At 39.1% G+C, this 20,657-nt stretch overlaps 2 protein-coding genes, 1 long non-coding RNA gene and 2 other non-coding genes across 6 annotated transcripts; 4 read left to right on the top strand and 1 right to left on the bottom strand.

The window, feature by feature from the left end:
* Positions 1–6,222: 6,222 nt before the first annotated feature.
* LOC144990022 (uncharacterized) lies at positions 6,223–8,483 on the top strand. The gene is made up of 2 exons (XR_013653951.1): positions 6,223–6,401; positions 7,791–8,483. It is a non-coding gene; the product is annotated as an uncharacterized LOC144990022 (long non-coding RNA).
* On the top strand, positions 7,099–7,198 carry mir206 (microRNA mir-206). The gene has a single exon (NR_107216.1). It is a non-coding gene; the product is annotated as a microRNA mir-206 (primary transcript).
* On the top strand, positions 7,793–7,892 carry mir133-3 (microRNA mir-133-3). Its single transcript, NR_107217.1, has one exon. It is a non-coding gene; the product is annotated as a microRNA mir-133-3 (primary transcript).
* Positions 8,484–12,908: 4,425 nt separating the features above from the next.
* Positions 12,909–17,925, top strand: eif2b4 (eukaryotic translation initiation factor 2B, subunit 4 delta). Its single transcript, XM_004083823.5, has 13 exons — positions 12,909–13,030; positions 13,418–13,455; positions 13,534–13,699; positions 14,233–14,448; positions 14,560–14,642; positions 15,219–15,310; positions 15,406–15,520; positions 15,645–15,721; positions 15,847–15,949; positions 16,038–16,165; positions 17,052–17,229; positions 17,346–17,526; positions 17,629–17,925. The coding sequence occupies exons 1-13, from the start codon at positions 13,009–13,011 to the stop codon at positions 17,826–17,828; spliced, it is 1,599 nt and encodes a 532-aa protein (XP_004083871.1). The 5' UTR covers positions 12,909–13,008; the 3' UTR covers positions 17,829–17,925.
* Positions 17,926–18,140: 215 nt separating this feature from the next.
* atraid (all-trans retinoic acid-induced differentiation factor) lies at positions 18,141–20,580 on the bottom strand. Of its 2 annotated transcripts, none has more exons than XM_004083679.4 (7): positions 20,394–20,580; positions 20,101–20,237; positions 19,737–19,805; positions 19,405–19,476; positions 19,203–19,324; positions 19,021–19,121; positions 18,141–18,953 (listed from the first exon to the last, which is right to left on the bottom strand). In XM_004083679.4, exons 1-7 carry the CDS (start codon positions 20,490–20,492, stop codon positions 18,849–18,851), a joined length of 705 nt encoding a protein of 234 aa, XP_004083727.1. In that variant the 5' UTR covers positions 20,493–20,580; the 3' UTR covers positions 18,141–18,848. The 2 variants fall into 2 exon arrangements, with proteins under 2 accessions (XP_004083727.1, XP_020570127.1); XM_020714468.2 differs by having other exon boundaries at positions 18,703–18,913; positions 20,394–20,530.
* Positions 20,581–20,657: the final 77 nt, after the last annotated feature.

Below are 20,657 nucleotides of genomic sequence, written 5' to 3'. Positions count from 1 at the left end.
TATACATTTTAAAATGAGTTTTGCCATCTGAAACAAATTTTAAAACATGTCTCTGGCTGTACCACATGTTGTTTTTAACTGGATTTCTCTATAAATATTTAGATAGCTGCTGTTCATGTACTTTTATTTTTTATTTTTACATATTACTATATGTTTTATATGCGTTTGTGTGTATAGTGGTATCCCCATGTGTAAATGTTCTGTATTTTAGAACCATTGGTTTAGGACACACAACTACAAATGTGCACATTGTAAAAAGGTTAAATTCTTAGAGGAAAGGGGGAAAATAAAGTCACTTTAATCATAATGTGCATCTTTTGGCCTTCTCTTAGAAATAAACAGCAGCTACAAGCAGAAGCTGGAGCAGCAGGGGGATTGTGTCTGTGGAATCTTATTGCTGTCTAAGAGATCAGACATACAGTGTGATCTACAAACGGGGAGCGCATTCCAGCAGAGCAACATGGTCACACCCTTGAACAGTAGAGACTGAACACAAGTGTGTGGCTGACATTCAGGGAGATGGAAGAGGGGCAGTAGGGGTATGTCCATATAGGTTTTTATCCCACCTGCCCATGTCATATGACTCTGGGTGGGGGTGAAACCACAGCTGTTGTGTCCCATGAGGGGGTTGGAGAGGGCAAGTGATGTTTGTGGGGTTGGAGGGGACACATTTCTGTGTGAAAGAAATGATGCTTAAAATGGTTACTTTTTAAATCTACATTTCAAAAATGTCATAGAAATCCTTTTAAATGTAATAAATGGGTCTGATTTAGAAAGAGCAAAGTTTGTGTCTCTGCTTTAACTTTGTGATCTGCGGATCTATGGTGAGCTGCACACGAATGATGGAGATGAACACATGGCAGCAGTAATGATGGTGACTGCAGTTTCTTACTGAGTGACTCAGACAAAAGACCCTTGTTTCTTTGAACTCTATAAAGTTTAAGTTATAGGACGTCAGGCAGAGGGGCAGAGGCAACAGAGGAGCTCAATGTGATGTGATGACACATGGCCTAATCGCGTTTTCCACAAAGATCAGTCACGTCAGCCTGGATTCTAGTGGACACTAAGTATTATGTGTGGATCAGGGCTGACAACTACTGTTGAATGTCAAGTTCAGAAGAATCAGGAAAATAATTTATTTTGTTTAAAACCAACTTTTCACATGACCGTTTTTTTTTCTTGACATCTTTGTTGAGGCCAGAAAAGTAGCTCGCCATCAGTAAAATCTGGTCACATTTTTTCTGGGTCTTTATATTCTGTTCTAGCTGTTTACATTTTTTTATTAGAGTTTATTTAGTTGCCCACAAGGTTTATGAGTCACAAAAGATTGTTGGTGGTTGTGAATGGATAAGACAAATGTTCTGAACACAACATTGTTAAATCTGAAACTAAATAACCCATTTGTGTTAACATGATGGGTGGAGGTTTCCTTGAGGACCCCATCCAACAGAACTGATACCATTGATGATCACTGCTGACTCGTGCTGCAATCATCCTCTGCTGATTCACCCCCTTTCTCAAGGGCCTCAAACCCCTTTTATCTTTTTTCCTCTGTGGTACTGCTGCACTGCAGTTGTCACTCTTTGGTTTTTGGAATGAGTAGTTCCCCCCCAGTATAACAGGACTTGAATCATCTTAGTCAGGTCATTCTTTAAAGACAAATACATTTCTTTGTGGAATCATTATGAGGTGCATCAGAGAAAAACTGCTCTTGTTGGAATACTAGGTATATTTTCAAAATAAAAAATACTCTTAAATATTGAGTCCCCATTGAAGGATTTACATCCATTTTAAAAGTATGCCTCTGACAAAATATAGTTATTTGTGACTAAAGACGATAAAATCCTTACATAAGACAAATTTGATATTTTTACATGGAATAAATTTGTGGCACAGTATGTGTCAGTAGAGAAAATCATAAAAGTGAGCAAAGAAAAACATCCTAGTTCTAGACCAGATGCCCAGTTTTCAACTGACTATAGAGGTTATGTTAAAAGAAAACATCAGAATTTCAGAGAAATTCAAGAAACATAGACACAATATTTTAATTTGTTTTAGGTGCCCATCACAACCCAAAAGGAAGAAGAGCTTTCAAACATGGCGGTGGTAATGTCATGGTCTGGGTCTTCTACTCTGTTGTATCCAAATTGTAACATACTGGAGCACTTATAAACAAACTAAAATGTTCCATATTTTTAGTTTGTACTTTCATTCACACCATTAAATTTATTAGCTAATCTCAATGTGCAGTTTTGACAATGAATATTAATTTTGTTAAAAATCTGAAATTGTTATTTTGTGAATTTACTTGTGATGTTGTTGTGTTCTAGGAGGAGGCTTTTCTTTTGAGTCAATCATAATTTTGCTGTAATGCGGAAGCAGAAGCCAGTGTGCAAAGATCTCACCTGTCACCCCAGGACCCCCCGAACAGGGTCATTCAGAACGACACAGCCCCCGGTGAGACAGTGAGAGAGAGGCCTTTCATGTCTTGTTTGGATGGTGAGAACAGCCAGATTTGTGTTTCCTGTTTCAACACCTTTGGTGCCATCAGCAAGAGATTAAAGCCTAATGGAGGTGTTTGGAGTAACCTCATTTTTAGGCACAATTTTGGCATAATTTCTGTCTTTTTATGTTAAAGAAATTGCTTCACTTTCACAGCTCCATAGCTAATTTTTCAATTTGTTCAATATATTTTGCAGGTAATTTATTTTGCATTTGATTTTGCAGATTTTATGGGATGGTTTTGCTCTATTGTATCCATTTAGTTTCAGTCTTTTTGCCAATCACTTCATTTAATGGGAAACAATGAATTCAAACAAGTTTATTTTACATTTTTTGGTCAGTTTTAGTTTCATTGTTTGTCATTGATTGCATTTGACTTTTGGCAGCTTTGCTTTGGCATCACTTATAATTTTGAAGGCGTTCTGTCACAGATTCAGCGGTTTCAGGATCATTTGGATTGTCTTACTGCTTATTGAAGTCTAGATTTTTAACTTTTGTCTTTTTTACATTTATTTTTGGCTCAAAAAATGTTTCTTTTGTGGCTAATTTTAATAGTCACATTTTGCTGGGTATGATTTTTCACGAACATTACATTATTCAAATGTTTTGTATTTTTTACTTCTTATTGCATTTCTGACTCAGACTTCTTATGTGTCGTGGGGTCACTCAGTAATCTGTCCGTGTCCTGCCCTGAATCTAATGACCTCAAAGCATCCGCCTAAATCCCTTTGTCCCCTCTGTAAGCCACGTGAGTGAGTTCCCCCTCACCTCTCCGTCACCTGTTCTCACTGTTCACCTAAATGCTGCTGGCCTTTGACCTTTCTGCTCCATTGCTTCACCACGCGAGACTGTGCTGCCTCTAACAGCTGTGTCAACCTTCATCCGGGCAACTGGTGTGCCCAGGGAAGGATGGAGAGCGGCATTAATCCCAGATCAAATAATGAGCCAGCAACAGATTACAGAGCTTAGTTTCTGAAATGTTTCCATCTTTCACTGGATAAAATGTAAGTTTTAAGCCTTTTTTGTCGCATCCTCCACCATTACAGTGCATTTTAAATACACCAGAATGTCTTCCAGGACAAGCTTCATGACAGCTTAAAGAGGAAATCAGTACAATACCAGATCTTAGAAATAAAAGAATTGGTCTTTTTCAGAACAAGTTGGATTTAGGCACAAAGCCCCAATTCTCAAGAAGATGAGCCCAGTGGAAGATGAAGGTGTCACTGAATTCCACCCGATTCTGTGAACAAGCAGGCTTGAAAGGATGTTAGTGCTTTATTCTGCATTTTTTGCATAATGGCAAAAATCTATCTGACAACACAGCAGGGTTTGACATGTCTCTTCTTAAGTGACTCTAAAGCTTTCTGGGAGAGCGAGGCTTAAATCTATGAGGTGCATGTGCGGGACCTGGTCTGGTGTCAGCTGCCAGTTTATTTATACCATAAAATTCCACGCAGCTCGGCGAAGAAGAAACTTTTCTGAGGTGAGTCTGTCTACCTGCCATCCTGAAGGACTCTACATCCTCACGCAAAGAGAAGTGTTGGGGGGAAAATCCTTAGGAGACGTAGGATCTTAAAAGCAAAGCCACAAGACATCATGTTGAGGAACAATGTGACTGACAAAAAACGAGGCCCCCAGTATGTTCATGCGGGTTAAAAATAACCTATTGGTCCAATTTAATGGTTCAGCTGCTGTAAAAGCTGCTCTTAAGGACTCACATCTGTCATGTTCAGGGTTTTTAAATGAATATGATTTCAATATAAAAGCTGACAATTTTCATTTAATTTAGTTCAGCTTTTTTCATAAAACACTAATTCATAATCAAATGTGTCGGAAGAAGCTACACAAGGAACGTCAGAACAACCTTAAAGAAATCTGAAATAAAAATGATTAATTGTTGTGTATTATCCTATTCAGTCAAGATCAAATTGAATCGAATCAGATCAGATCAGATCAGATCAGATCAGATCAATCAGATCAAATCAAATCAAATCAAACTTAATCTGTAAAAAAAGCACTTTTCATGCAACACAACTCAAAGCGCTCTAAATGTAAACACAAGTAGCCAAATAAAATTTAGATTTTAAAATAAAACCAAACCCCTTCCTCTACATCGACACATACACCACATGACCCCAGATGCAATAATTACAGGTATGAAAACATGAATGTAATTATTAAAGAGACTTATGGCTTGGCTCAACTGTGAGGACACAGTATGTTGGGATTTTATTGATATCAGCATCACCCACCTAGATCAAGAGAGTAACATCTTTACTTTTAACTTTATCTTAACTTTATTCTGAACTTAGCCTTCATAGGTGATTAAAGGTCACATTAAAGAGTTTTTATTGTGTAATTCTTTGTACTGAGAATATAATCGGGTGATTGCAAAGAAGAACAAACCAGTATGAAAGTTCACCAAAGGAAAAATCTTCGACAAAACCAGATTCCCCCATGATACAGAATTTAGAAAAGACACTAAAAGAGAAACATGATTGGATGAGGAAGCTCATTAGTTTTCTCTCAACACCAGAAGATAACTGATTTTCTCAGCACCCAGATATAACTCCTAAGGCTTGGCTGCATCGCTGACCTCAGTGGAAATAATGCATTTGAGATAAACCCTGGCTCAGCGCCACGGGAAATATCGAACAACTGTTGAATTCAGACAACATCCTGGGGTAGAGAAAAAAGGGGAGCCACAAAGATGCAGAGGGAGATGCTATTTGTGGATGGCGAGTGCCTTCAAAATAGCGACAGCGTTGGGTTTCAATATAAGCCTCCCTCACTGAGCTGGAGCTTTCTGTGAATGAGGCTCTGGTTCCTATCACACCCAACCCTGGTGCTGATTTTAGAACACAGGTGTTGACCTTAGCTTGCGGCTTGTGCTTGCTGCAGAGGAAAATGAACCCTGAGCTCGGGCCATTTGCTTCTTCTGAATTGGTAATAGCTGCATGGCCACACAGGTGCTTCAGAGCTGCATGAAGTGTTCAGACAGGAACAAACACTTGTAGCATTCATTCACCTAAAAGTTCTTGTTTTTTTTGCTTGCTAATCCTCAAACTTTTCTTTGTTTTAAATCAAATTTTGTCTTGCAAGTGTCATAGTGGAAGATTGGTACCATTTGTTGATAGTTTAATTTTAAGTATTAAAAATGTTGAAATGTTTATAATCTTAATAGACTAAAGACAATTCTTTGTTGTTAAAAGCTGTACTGTGATTTAGTATATACACTATACATATGTCCTATACATATATATGTCCTAGACTATATATGTCCTAATTGATCTAAATGAAGCCAAAGTTCTGAACCAGGATGTAGCTCAACCTTCAGCTGTGACTTCTTCTGTAAATGCTCCTCTAACAGTACCCCCCACCCCCACCCCCAACCTCCACCCCAAGAACCCAGTAAAACCCACCCATCTTCCATTTGCTTACTTGGTTTCCCTGCTTTCTCCCCACTTTTTTTTATTTGTATATTTTTCATCCAGCCACTGACATTCGGGGTACAGCCAGGGCAGGGAGAGGTGGGCGGGGCTTCAAATGGAGGAGCTGTAGGGGTGTAGGGTGTCCCAAGCCCAGTGTGAACAGCTGAGAGGTGTGATTTCACAGGCTGGCTCCCCCTCTGTCAGGGCCCTGATTGGGCCGGACAGGAGGCGCAGGAGAGGCCCGGGGCTTCTAAAGGACACCAACAGGTGGGAGGCCGCAGTGGAGGGGGGCTGCTCCTGTTGGGCATAGAAAAGGCTGATCTGCAAGGCCTGTTGTTGGCACAATCCACCCAGCAGATACAGAGGAGGATGGTTGATGGCAGAAAAACGAGAGAGGAAGAGTGGTGCGGGCCGGTCTGGGGAGAGATAGATAGAGGCAAATTGCAGCTTCAGGAAAGAGGGAGAGAGGTTGGTCTGAACCTATTTCCTATTTTATGGTTATTCATATTTTTATTTAATTTGATGTATATTTTTTTTCGCTAAAACACTTTCGTTTCATTGGTTTGCAGCAGCATGTGAGTACAATCTAGAGTCAAAATGATTATTTTTCTAATTACTCAAAATTGCATTTAAATTTGGCAGAACTTCCATGAACTGAGAGCAAATTCAGAAAGTATCTAAAAACCCAGAACGTAGGTGTGTACACGGAGAAGAACTTTTTCAATCTGTTCATAAATTAGTTGTTCCTTTAAATATTAGTAAAGAAGAAGACTCTGGCATTGGTTCTCATCCTGGTTACCTTAAAAAAGGAGCAGAGTTTGGTAAGAAGGAGTAAAACTTCCTCGATTCATTTATTTGTTGGACTAATTCTGTGTTAATGTATCAATGGAAGAAGAAAACTTAACAGTAAAAGTCATAAATGCTGCAACGTCCTCCTCTTGTTACTCATTGAAGAGCTTAAAACATTTGGGTTTATTTTATGAAGTTTAAAACTAATGTTACTGCCTTTTGGGAATTTTTTTGTTTTGTTTCATTTTTGTCTGTACAGAAGCTTCCATTCTTCCTTTGGTCCTGTCACAGTTAAAGCATTATTTAGCCAGTTGTTGCTGCTACTCTCCACGCGTGGCCATGAAAGGGTGCTTTGTGTCTGAGTGGCAGTGAATCCAGTTGTTCCCTCTTGTGAGGACATGCTTCCTTATATCCCCATATTAATACACCACTTATGGAATGTAAGGAAGTGTGTGGTTTCAAGAGGACTTGAGCATCAAGAAGGGACAAGTTAACTTATGTATTTATTTCTTTTTTTCATGTTGGGGGGTGGGTTGTTATCATCCATGAACATGTGTGTCAATGTGTGTGTGGCGGTGCAACAGGTGAGAGGCCCGTTCCTGCCCCTTCAGCTCAGGCACGTGCGCAGTTAGCATTACTTCCAGAGCCACCGATCGAGTCTTGGGGACATCTTGAACAAATTCCCGCCCCGCTCCAACGGCTGACAGTCAAATAGGATTGACATAGCACAGCTGTCACCCGTTATAGGAACTGCAGAAGTCAAAATGGGAACGGGGTGTGTGTGGAGCTGTCACTGAGGGTGAAGGTTTGTCCCTGGAGGCCGACTTTGGAAGGAAGCAGGGAGATGTCACCGGCAGTCAGTTCCCAAATTTCTAAATATGAGCGATCTGCTTAGTGACACAGAGGAACTTAAAGCTGCCTGGATGTGGTAGTCCTGCAGGGTTTGACAGCCTGCAAGCTACTGAGGACTGTCTTCTGTCTTTATTTCCTTATTTTCTCTTCCTTATTTTCCTCCATTTATCCATCCAACTCTGGTTCTCTTCTTCTCTCTTGCTTTGCCTCTTGCAGCTGAAGCAACTCGCCTTGCTGTGGCTGGTCAAACGGAACCAAGTCAGGTGTTTCAGAGAGGTTTGGTCCCCTTCAACCAGCTACTGCGTCGTGAATCATATCAGCACAGGATCAAATAGACAGTAGTGGCTCCCTCGACTGAGGTTATAGGCTACAGTCATTAAACTGAAACCATGTATGGTTTATCTTTCATTTCCTAGAGTTGTATTGTTTTTCTTTTGGTTTACGGGTTCCTAAAAGGAAAAATAAAAATTGTAAGAAAAAATACAAAGAATTTTCTTGTTTGTGGTCTTTTTGGTTGGTTCATCTTGAAATAAAAGCAAGTTAAAATGGTCAATTTGATCAAATATATTAAAAATGTCCTTCAGATGCAACCGGAAAGAAATTTATTTTTTATTAGGTGAACACATTGGGATTTCTCTTAATATAGACGCTGGTCCATCTGGTAACATGAGAAGTCTGTCTGTGGTCACTTTCATTACAAGGCTTAGAGGGCAATAAATGATGTAATTTGAAAAGCAGGTGTGAACAGTGTTGATTCATGTGAGAGGCTGAATGGGACATCAGTTGAGACCAGTTGAGGTCACACACTGGTTCCGGTCCAGAGGATTCAGTACCATGGACAGCATCGTGTAATGTATGTTTCCAGCTCAGTGATGATTTTTTGTCCTGTTAATAAAGTGTAAAAGTAAACTTTGTAAGTGTTCATCTGTTAAAATGTTTTGCAAATGTGATGATTTGAGTATAAACGGATAATTTAAAAAATCTTCGATTATTCTTCATGCAGAACATTTACTCAGGACTTGTGCTGTTTTTTAGAGGTTAATATATGGTAAATCCAGAACCAAAGTTTAAGGTAATAAACATATGGAATTTTAAACATACATGTGGATTAAGTATGAACTCCTCCAAGGAGGTGTGTCTACTGGGTCTACAGATCCCTCAAAATTATAATATGTATGGTGATAATTAACAAAAGATGTCATATAACACTTTAATAATTAGGTATACCACACTTTACTAAATAAACTGAAGCTCAGAAGGGGAAATAAGGAAGGTGAAATTAAATTAATAGTCTCTAAATAAAACTGCAAACCTTTACAAAGAGACTAAAACTGACTTTCTGTTATTTCAAGTTCTTAAAAATCCAACAATATATTTGTGAACTTTTCTGGTCTTCAATATAAAGCCATTAAGTAGCCAAAAAAGAAAAATTAAGTATTTGTGTTTCTTTATCTAAAATTATATCTGCACCTCTGAGTATCAATTAAGTAAAAATAATAAATAATAATAAAAGTAAAGAAAGTTAGCATAATGTTCTAAGAAATACAAAAAAAATTAAATAACAGCATAACATAAAGGGTCAAAGTGTGCAAGATTGTGTTAAAATATGACACATTTTAGTTGACATTACATAATTAATTATGAGTTCATTATACTATTAAACTTAATAAACAGTTTCAGTTTTCTTCTGTGTCTTTTTAGCTGTTTAATTCATGTTTATCTTGGAATGGCAGTGATTTATGAATGTGACCTAGTTTTTAAGACTAGGCAGCAAAATTTAATGGAGAATAGATTTTAAGTTTTCATTATGCTGGTTTCAGGCTGTTACAAACTCTGTGATATAAGTAAACCAATAGTGGTGCATAAAGTATTTTACAAGAGCTGAGCCGCTGGCGCCGCCCCTCCGTCATTTTTCCGCCCCGGGCGATCGCCCGTATGGCCCGTGCCTAAAACCGCTACTGATTATGCCCTATACATATTCACAGGTCAGGCACAGCAAAGCATCTCCAGGAACATAATCAAGCCTCCTTCATGTTTCACGAAAGGAATACAGCTTTCAATTTACTTTGTATGCTACATTATTGTGTTTGGAAACATAGAACAGGTTTGCTTAAAAGGAGGACATGAAGCTGTATTTCTAGAAACATCAATTTGCTTGAAGATTTTTTTTTTGGCTTTTGCCTTAAACACGCTCACCTCTGATTTTCTTTATAATCACTTAAAAACCATGTCCTCCTTCTGTTTTTGTAGTCCATGTTCAGTTGGGTACATGTCGTGTCGCAAAACACCACAAGGAGGTCTGTTACCCTTTAAATAGCCAGATAAATGGTAAAATCTTCAATAGAGCTTTTCCACCCTCTACAAAGGTCCAGAGCGCTTGACAGCCACAGTCACAGTCACTCACTGATGGCAGCTCTGCTTCCTAACATTAGAGCCAACTTATAACCACCAGGAGCAATGTGAGTTTCAGTGTCCTGCCTATCTGAACACTTCAACACATGGCTGAGCAAGATGGGAACCAAACCTGTGATCTACCGATCAGAGGTTGGCCACTCTACTTCTGCACCACAGCCTCCCTAATTACAAGTTTGAACTAACCAGTGATTCTTAGTCAGGGGTTTGCCACCTTTAATACTAGAAAGAGCCATTGGGGCGTGTCTCTTACTGACTAAAACCCAGCTAGAGCCACAAAATCCCACTCACCCGTTTAGAAAAATAAACTGTATTTATGTTTTTGTGGCCATTAACCTATTCCTATTCAACCTATTCATTTTTATTTATAAAAATTCAAAAACAGGGTCAAATTGTTCTATGTGTAATAATTGTATGTTTGTTTTACTTTTGACAGTAGCACGTAAAATGTCCTTTCAAAATAAAATACACCCTGTGTCAAGAAAGCAGCAGATTTACTTGAATTAAAAATGCAAGAAAGTAAAACACAGCATTTTCTGTCATTATGACTTTGGTGCACCATCGTCCTTTTTCTCCTTTTAATATTGAATATTGACATGACAACAATGGTGTAGATTTCAAATATATATATACACACACATACACACACAGCGGGGAAAATAAGTATTGAACACGTCAACATTTCTCTCAAAAAACACATTTCTAATCGAGCTATTGACATGAAATTTTCACCAGATGTCGGCATCAACCCAAGTAATGCACACATAGAAAGAAATCCAAACATTTATGTCCGTAAGTGAAGTTATGTGTAATAAAGTGAAATGGCACAGGGAATAAGTATTGAACACGCTTACTGAAATTTATTTAATACTTAGTGCAAAAACCTTTGTTGGTGATTCCAGCCTCAAAACGCCTGGAAAAAAACAGTCGAATACATTGCTCAGGTGTGATTTTGGCCCATTCATCCACACAAACTGCCTTCAAATCTTCAAGGTTCTCTTCAAGGTCTCTTCTGTGAACCCGGATCTTCAGTTCTTTCCAAAGATTTTCAATTGGATTCAAGTCTGGTGATTGACTGGGCCATTCTAGCAGCTTTATTTTCTTTTTCTTCAACCAGTTGAGTGTTACCTTGGCTGTGTGCTTGGGATCGTTGTCTTGCTGAAAGATCCACCCTCTTTTCATCTTCAGCAGCCTGGCAGATGACAGCAGATTCTGATCAAGAATGTCTCGATACTTTTCTCCAGTCATTATTCCTTCAATGATATGAAGTCTACCAGTACCACATGGTGACAAACAGCCCCACGCCATGATGCTCCCACCTCCAAACTTGACTGTTGGTATGGTGTTTTGGGGGTGATGTTCGATGCCATTTTTCCTCCAAACATGTTGTGTCTTATGACATCCGAAGAGTTCAATTTTGGTCTCATCTGACCAGAGTATCTTCTTCCAGAATGTCATGGGTTTATCCAAATGTTGTGTCGCAAACTCCAAACGAGCTTCAACATACTTCTTCAAAAATGGAGTCTTGCGTGGTGTGCGTGCATGGAGGCCATGGCGGTTGAAGACATTACTTATTGTTTTCTTTGAAACAACGATACCTGCTGATTCCAGGTCTTTCTGAACCTCTCCACGAGTGGTCCTGGGCTGTTGGAGAACCCTTCTGATGATTGTTCTGACTCTTCTGTCTGAAATCTTGCGAGGAGCACCTGGCCGTGGCAGGTTTATGGTAATGCCGTGTTCTTTCCACTTCCGGATGATGGCCCCAATGGTACTCACTGGAACTTTCAGAAGTTTAGAAATGCGCCTGTAACCAATGCCTCCAGTGTGTTTTGCAACAATAGGGTTGCGTCGGTCTTTGGACAGCTCTTTGCTTTTACCCATCATGCAATGCTTCTTGTCTAACACCTTGCTGGTGAGAAACCTTTTTAAAAGGCATCAATCAGGACTATATCGGCTGATATTACTTTGCACTAATAGGGGGCAGGTTAACCTCCTGAATACTGACAAACTCCAGCTGCTTTCTTGGCTTGCCAGACCTTTTACCCCTCCTTTTCTTCATGTGTTCAATACTTATTCCCTGTGCCATTTCACTTTATTACTCATAACTTCATTTATGGACATAAATGTTTGGATTTCTTTCTATGTGTGCATTATTTGGGTTGATGCCAACATCTGGTGAAAATTACGTGTCAATAGCTCGATTATAAATGTGTTATATATATATATATATATATATATATATATATATATATATATATATATATATATATATATATATATATATATATATATATATATATATATATATATATATATATATATATATGTGAGTACCATTGGGGCCATCATCCGGAAGTGGAAAGAACACGGCATTACCATAAACCTGCCACGGCCAGGTGCTCCTCGCAAGATTTCAGACAGAAGAGTCAGAACAATCATCAGAAGGGTTCTCCAACAGCCCAGGACCACTCGTGGAGAGGTTCAGAAAGACCTATATATATATGTGCACACACACACACATCTAATGCAATAAGATTGTATTGTTCTAATAATAAACCACACTGACACTAGATTCAACTTTTTGACATAATTTAGTTTAGTTATTTGACATATTACAAATCTATACGTAACAACCCATTAAGAAAAAACTAACAAAAACAACAAACCTACTATAATTTCATTTTTTTATTTTATATTCTTCAAAGCCAACAAACCAAAAAAAGAGACACGTAGTTTGCAGACCTCTGTTCTAATAGACGACACAGAGCATTTAAAATATTTGTTCTAAGGATGCCATAATTTTTGTACAAACCTGCTTTTTGTTGATCAAAATTCAAAAGCAATGTTTCTGATTTTAATTTGCTGATTTGCAGTAACTTTTCTTAGTCATTTTTGTGCAGTTTGACTTGATTCCCAACAGGTTTCCTGTTTTGAAAGTAGTTGTCCAGCCCGCTAGGGGGCAGTGTAGCTGCTGGGGACGATAGTTTTCCGGCAGCAGAGGAAGTGAAGCGGTATCGTAAAGATGGCAGACAGTGGAGTGACAGGTGAGTTTGAGCTCCTACAACTGTTAGGATTTAAATCAGTTTCGTTGTGTTTTAACTTATTTCAGGTGGTATTAAAAGCAGTGCCGTTATTGTTTGTGCAGTTTTAATTTGAACGCGGACCCGCGTTAGTTTCCACCCGCTGCTAACGTTAGCTCCGATGAGTTACATGCTGCTGGTGCTGGTGTTGCATCAGTTTTTACTTGTAGTTTCTAAATGCTAGTAGCAACAAATCGGATATCTTTCAATTGGTAAATGGTTTATGAAGGGGATTTAAAAAAGAGCGAGTGGAAAACTGTTTTGGCACATTATAAGCTATGAACATGTGAAACTGTAAACAGAAATGCCATGGGGGATGTTATACCAGCTTATCTTGTGCTGCTCTTGCAGATGGACCTGGCAAAAAGGGGGAGATTGAACGTGTAAAGGTTTGGATTATCTTTCTTTAAAAGTCTTTGTGGTTGTGGCTGATTGTCTTGCTAAGCTGTTGTTGTCTCACGGACCAGAATGAAGGCAAGGAGCTGTCCAAAGAGGAGAAGCAGCGTCTGAGGAAAGAGAAGAAGCAGCAGAAGAAAAGCAAAGAGAAAAAAGATGACAAGGAAAGTGAGAAGGAAAAGAAGCCAGGGGGTTCGACAGCTACTGTCCCCCAAGCTCAACCCTCAACTCAAAAAGGTACATATTGTTTGGCAACATCATGTTTTTGTGATTATTCCAAAGCCTTTTACTTAAAGAACCACTGATGATTTTCTTTCTTTCTTTTTTTTTTTTTTTTTTTTTACATGTTCTTGTAGCTTTTTTTTCTACTTCCTGCTCCGTTCCATTCTAATGCACCCACAACTAGATCTTTGTTTTACTCGTCGAAGTTGGTATTGGGTTCAAAACCGTATGGCTGGATAGCTCCAACATTGCTCGCCATTTTTGTTACTAATGTTAGGTTGGGGGTGTAAGGGGCTGTGAGCTAGCAGGAGAGAGCCCTCAGCAACAAGGAAGGGCAGCGGGATTGCTCCACACCAATGGTCCTGGCCACAGTTAGAGGCAAATTTCTAATGAACTCCTGCCGCTTTGCAGAAATGATGTCTAGAGAACGACACAGGTTTTTGGATTTTGGCTAAAAACAGCATAATCATTGTTAAAAGACCACTATAAAATAGCTCAAAAGATGATTGGAGTGGGACTTTAAATGCTAAAAGGCCGTGTTTCCTCAGCTCCTCCAGCAGTGCCTGCTCCTGTGTCGAATTCTGTGCCTGCCTCCGAGGTCGCTGTCGCGACGGAAAAACCCACCAAAAGCAAAGCTGAACTGAAAGCAGAGCGAAGGGCTCGCCAAGACGCTGAGCGGGCCACCAAGCAGACCAAGAAAGGGGAGCCAGGGCAACAGGGTGCTACGGGCAAGCCAAAAGCCCCACCCAGTGAGCTGCTGCCAGGTAGTTGCAACATCAAATCTTATCTTCAAGAAGGAAAATGTAAATGCATGCTGGATAAGAGAGTGAATAGAGAGTTAAAAACTATTTAAAATGATCTGTTTGTATTTCCAGTGGTGAAGAGGCTCTCAGAACACGTTCAGGTGGACGATCCAGATGTTTTAAAGAAACTAGCCAAGAAGTTGGAAAGACAACAGGTTAAATAGCTAATTTCTCTCAAAGAGCATGTTTTGTCTGCTGTGAGCCCCCACTTTCATTTGAAAATGGGTCCGATGTGGACTTCCTGAAACATGGAGAAGCTTTCAGACACCCACCTCACCAATAAACCTACAAATCATGCATGTGGCTCTTGCTGACATTTCTTCCAGACACCAGGGCACATTGCTGTCAAAAAGGTATCTGCCGTCAACATCAGGCTTTGAAGAACGTGGCAATAACATTTTTTAATCCTGTTTTGCTCGCTAACCCCCTTTTTTGCAGTGAAAATGATCTCCTCCTTCCCATTCCAATGAAAAAGAATTTTTTACTAGGTTTTTTTTATCCAGGTTTCTCATTCACAATACTAAAATCCTTGATACGTACACTTTTTGTCATTTATAATCCGCTTTTCTCCACTGCAGATTTGGCGTGTTATAGCCAAAATAGATTGGGGATTTAAAAAAAAAATATCTGTGCTGAAGTTTTGAAGTAATTGCCATTTTGAGCTCAATTTTTTAAGTATCCTCTTTATGAATGCCACCTTATGACTCTCTTTTTTAAACTCTGTGTTTTAGATTCCACTCCGTTCAGACTACGGCTACAAAGTCAGCCTGTTTTCTCATCTTCACCAATACAGCCGCAAAGCCCCACCAACACAGCAACTCAGGTAGGCACAGTGTCATTCATAAAGAGAAAAAAGGTTTGGCATTATCTAGAAAAGACTTTGTCTACAGTTTGTTTCTTCCCCCCCCCTTTTCCCAGCATTCCCTCCACAGTGATTCATCCTGCTATTGTAAGACTGGGTCTCCAGTACTCGCAGGGCATTGTGGCAGGATCTAACGCTCGCTCTGTTGCCTTGCTCCACGCTTTCAAACAAGTAACTCCTTCTTTCTTATTTGAGGCTATCATGTTTTATCCCCCTGTAATTTATAGATTCATTCAGAAATAAAAAAAACAGAGTGTAATTAAGATGGTGGTTTCTTTGTTGCCCTTGTTTTCAGGTTATAAGGGACTACACTACCCCTCCAAATGAGGAGCTGTCAAGGGATTTGGTCAATAAACTTAAACCTTATATCAGGTAATAGATTTAAAAAAATGTCTCTTTTATTATATGAATCTATTTCCCTTAAAAAAAATTTGTACTTTTCTTAATTAATGTAACTTATTGATTTTTTATTTAACAAAATCATGTGTTTTATCTAGTTTTTTGAATCAGTGTCGCCCCCTGTCGGCCAGCATGGGTAACGCCATCAAATACATCAAGAAGGAGATTTCTAATATTCCCAGCCAGTGCAAAGAAGAAGAGGTTTGTTTAAAACATTGAGTTCACACGTTAATTTATTGTGCTGAAGGTTCGGTGACACAGCATTTCTAATCATAGATGTTCTTTTCAGGCAAAAAACAAACTGCTCACCAGTATTGAGTGGTACATAAAAGAGAAGATCATTCTTGCTGCTACAGCTATCGCTCACTCTTCCATTGAAAAGATCAGTGATGGGGACGTCATTCTAGTTTATGGATGGTAAGGTGTTCAACATTGCTATTTTTGGGGTTGTCTGTAACAGTGGGCTCCAACCTTTTTTAGGCAGATGACCGGTTTAATGTCAGGCAATAAGTGGGGGTCAAATTATTTTGGCTTCTAGTTTCCCTCAACTTTTGAGGGTAAAGTGTATCTTCATCCTCTGTGAAATATCCCCAGTCGGTTTAATTATTATGTGCACACGAGATGTCATGGAAGAACCAATGTGATACAGATTTTCCTTGAACCTAAAACTGTCTTAAGTGGAAATGAAAAAGTTGGGTTTACTAAAGTATTACTTAAACGGGTATTTTCCTAAAGTAATTATAAACGTGAATCCCCCATTTGAGCAACTTTGTACTATTAGACAGGCAGTTTCTGATTATTCTTCATCATTATTATGGTGTGTGGGAACAACTGTCATAATAAATTCATATTTCTAGAAAACTACCCTTTTTTTGTCTGTTAAATGCAGATTTAGTTTTTCTTTAAAGTCAAACAGCCAGTGTGAAAAACAGATTTCTCACCGGCTCTTTTCTGCTAAAAGAATCTTTCCAAATATGTTTCTTATTTTTGTTAACTTTGTTAGCTTAGGAGTTTCAAATTATTGGTCTGAGCAGCTGACTTGACAGATATATTTTCATGGCTCAAAAAAAAAAAGTCATGTGGGGGAGAGAATCCAGCAGTTTTTCAAAAGAAAACTTCCTTCAGAATCAGAGTATAAATAAAACCGCAAATATGTAGAGAGTGGTACCAGCTGTCCCACAGACTGGTCAGTGTCAGCAGCCTTTGGGTTGGGGACCACTAATCTGCAACACTCTAGATTCCATTTTTCTCTAGCATTGGAGCATCTAGGTTTTGTTAATTGTGCGTCTGATCCCTCTGTCAGCTCATCCCTGGTCAACCACATCCTATGCGAGGCCTATGATAAACAGAGGAAGTTCCGCGTTATAGTGGTGGACAGCAGGCCTCGGCTGGAGGGCAGGGAGGCCCTGAGGCGCCTGGTCCAGAAAGGCATCAGCTGCACCTACGTTCTCATCTCGGCCGTCTCTTACATTCTTCCAGAGGTAATCAGGAAGCCATAACGGCAACAAAAACTCAATATTGTCACTTTATGAAGTGTTTCTCCTTGTCCAGAGACTAACTAGAATGTAAAAATGACTTTTTTTGTTTCCTCTTTTAGGTATCAAAGGTTTTCCTTGGGGCTCACGCTCTCTTGGCCAACGGATACGTCATGTCGCGAGTGGGGACATCACAGATAGCTCTGGTGGCTAAAGCCTTTAACGTGCCTGTGCTAGTGTGTTGTGAGACATACAAATTCTGTGAGAGGGTGCAGACAGATTCTTTTGTGTCCAATGAACTCGGTACGGACACCACTGATCACTTTTTTACTGTCAAAGGGTCATTCGATCCTTTCAGCTTCTGCTGTGCGTAGCGGCCAGTTAACCATCAGCTCTTCTTTCCAGATGACCCCGATGACCTCATTGTGACCCGCAAAGGTAAGACACAGCTGGCAGGCTGGCAGCAAGTGGCCTCCCTGGGCCTGCTGAACTTAGTGTACGACGTGACGCCCCCCGACTTTGTGGACCTCGTCATCACAGACCTAGGAATGATCCCGTGCACCTCCGTCCCGGTGGTGCTGCGGGTCAAAAACGTGGACCAGTGAACGGCCCTCACCTACCATCAGTTTGTGTGCAGATTTGAAGACAATTTCACAATATCGTGCTTTTAGCATGCAATAAAATATACCTGAAATGGCAAAAGTTTTTTTTTTTTTAAACTGTGTCATGTGTGTTTTTATGAAAGGGTTTTATTTTTTAACATCTCTTTAATGCTAGTTAAATAATAGATCCTCAACTTTTTTTTTTAATCTAAAGATCTCAAAGTTGTAAATCATGTTAGCATGTGATTCCAGCTGTAAAGTTTTTTTGTGATGACAGTTTAAACTATTTTAATGACACAAGTCAAAGGTCAAACATAGAAACCAGTCAGTTTATTTTCTTACATCAGAAGAATTACATACAATTTCCAAAGATATTTTACATAAAGCAATACTGACTCCCACAAGGGAGTATTTGTTTTCTGGACAAACTGAGCACAAGTGCAAACGCTGCAGCTTTTTAACTTTAACAAAATGTAAAAAATTAATAAATGAAGGTTAAAAGTCTAATCCCAATTGGACAATCCAAGACAAAAACCTAAGATCAAGGAGTGCAAAGAATTTACCTAACATGCATTATTAATTCATTTAGGTTTCTCTGTGACTCCACAGTTGTGTAACAGGTCCGTTGTAGTTGGAGTTAGTTTCCCTTTTAAAAGATACATTTTTATTTGCATCAAATGGATTTGAACACTTTGCTGTTCAGGTAATTTGTGTAATCAAAGGAACAAATCCCATAATTTGATTTTTCACCCACACATTTTTTTTTAAAGATTAAAAGGTTCTGTGTAAACTGGCACACATGCAGCACATTCAGTGGTAATTCCTGTCAGCATAAAAAACAAGAAAAGGAAGAAACAGTGGATCAAACCATTTCCCTTTAAATATCCAGCAAAAGAAAGTCAGTTCTTTAAATATATTTTCTTAAAATTAAGCGGCTCCCTCAAATGGTTTTATAATTTATAAAATACTGTACTTAGTCAGTTTAGACTCAGCATTGTTCTTTCAAGTTCTTTCAGCTGTGACTCATTGGTTTTTGGCCTTCCGTCTCTGCGTGACCCACAGCAATAAGGACATCACGACTGTAGATGCTGCAAGAGGTCCAAACACAACAAGTGCTGGGAAATCCCCCTAATAAAAGATATTACAAACTGTGTTAAATAATCCAAACGTTAAGCTAAAAACTCACAAAACTCACCTGCCGCAGACACTTGTATCCGTAAAAGTTTTCAGCACAGCTGCACTCACTGAAGCCAGGGCCATACGGGGCACAGAGGGAGTTTTCCGGACAATAAACCGCTGTGAATTCCCAATAATTCTTAACAGAGACCATGCTAGACAACTAGTTTTGTGTGCAGCAGGGAAAGATTGAAGACTTACACAGATGTCCAGTCTGGTTGCACATGTTTTTCTGCCCCTCACAAAGACGCTTTCCCTCTTTGAGTTCCACCTTTTCCCAAGACGTGTTCCCTCCAGGACAAGCAACGTGTGGTGGTAAAATCCTGAAGGTACACACCAACGTCAGGTCCCCACCTACAAATTTCACAATTTTTTTCTGAATTTATGGTAGCTGGGTACTTACATGAAGTTTAGGTCACCAAACCCTTCAAATACTGTGTCGCTGATGTTGACGATTGGATTGATGGAGAAGTCTCTGCAGTATGGACAAATTCTTTAGTGCTTATCTTTGTTAAAGTTACAAGAAATAGAAATTTTAAAAAACTTTCTGACCAATTTCTGAGAAATTAAAATCTTCCAGGATTACAAAAAATAATGTAAGAAGCACAGCAAAACATAAAAGTGCACTAGAATTCAAACACTAGTTGCATTAGCTCAAGTTGCTTTCTATTTAGACGTGAAGCTCCTCTATTATCTCCGGCTCAGCCAGAACTGAACATTATTTAGTGTACTTACATCATGACAACTGTGGACACTCCCTGAAGATTGTCCACATGAGTTAGAGAACAATTAGATAGATCCAACCTATTCAAAAAAACAAACACTGTTTTACTTCCACGACTTAGGCAATCATTACATAGCCTATTTTAAGCATTTCTAAGCATTTATTATATGCTTTAAGGTTGAATTTTTGTTTAAATAAAAAAGCCACAATGGCGTTTGTTGCCTTAGTTAATAATAATAAAATAAAAACATCATAAAGCATAAATAATGATCAACCATTTTCTTGTTCTTTGTTTTTATGCAAAATAGCCAAAAATGCGTTTTACTGTCTTTTTTTTATTTAGATATACACCTTTATTTATAAAAGCAGTATTACCCTATGATGCGTTCAGGGTCGCTTATGCTGTTATTCTTCAGACAACATCTCCCCTTGATCCGTCCCGCGGACGAAGAGCAGAACAGATCCACTGCGGTATTGTTAACGGATCCACCGCACAGCGCGCAAACCTGCGGCTTCATATCACAGTGCAAGAGCAAAGGTGGTAAACAACACAGATCAGGTCGTCTGTGCTGCACGTACACTAAACTCCGAGCTTTTCTTGGGTGTTTTAAAGTATTTAATGTCCCTTGTGAGACTAAAGCTTTTAGATTGGGTAATGGCAGTCTTACCTGTGTCTCAGTCCGTCGGTAACTTGTGCTAAAACACACATTGAAGAGCAACACAATCGCTATTATCTCTGCCCAGCTGTACACAGCGTTCATGTTCATTTACTGTGATCATGTGAGCTTACTGTAACAAGACACGTGACAGGAAGTCAGTGTTAGAATTTTTTTGTTTTGCACTGCGGTTATGTATACAGGAAATCAAATAGTTTTATTTTATAGCCTTCCTTCAGTTACATTATATTTTCTGAATAAGCATTTATTAATTAG

This window comes from Oryzias latipes, chromosome 24 (genome assembly GCF_053564925.1).
Source record: "Oryzias latipes strain Hd-rR chromosome 24, Olatipes_Hd-rR_3.1".
NCBI lineage: Eukaryota > Metazoa > Chordata > Actinopteri > Beloniformes > Adrianichthyidae > Oryzias > Oryzias latipes.
The sequence above is the reverse complement of the archived record's forward strand: the minus strand, read 5'-3'. Positions and strand labels throughout refer to the sequence as shown.

What these genes read in the sequence shown, in the direction of transcription:
- eif2b4 (XM_004083823.5), top strand. Translation starts at nt 13,009, where the DNA reads ATGGCAGACAGTGGAGTGACAG. An exon ending in GGGAGATTGAACGTGTAAAG is followed by an intron (nt 13,456 to 13,533) that starts GTTTGGATTATC and finishes CTCACGGACCAG; the next exon opens with AATGAAGGCAAGGAGCTGTC. An exon ending in TGCTCCACGCTTTCAAACAA is followed by an intron (nt 15,521 to 15,644) that starts GTAACTCCTTCT and finishes CCTTGTTTTCAG; the next exon opens with GTTATAAGGGACTACACTAC.
- atraid (XM_004083679.4), bottom strand. Translation starts at nt 20,492, where the DNA reads ATGAACATGAACGCTGTGTACAGCTGGGCAGAGATAATAGCGATTGTG. An exon ending in GACCCTGAACGCATCATAGG is followed by an intron (nt 19,806 to 20,100) that starts GTAATACTGCTT and finishes TTTTTTGAATAG; the next exon opens with GTTGGATCTATCTAATTGTT. An exon ending in TTTGGTGACCTAAACTTCAT is followed by an intron (nt 19,325 to 19,404) that starts GTAAGTACCCAG and finishes GTGTACCTTCAG; the next exon opens with GATTTTACCACCACACGTTG.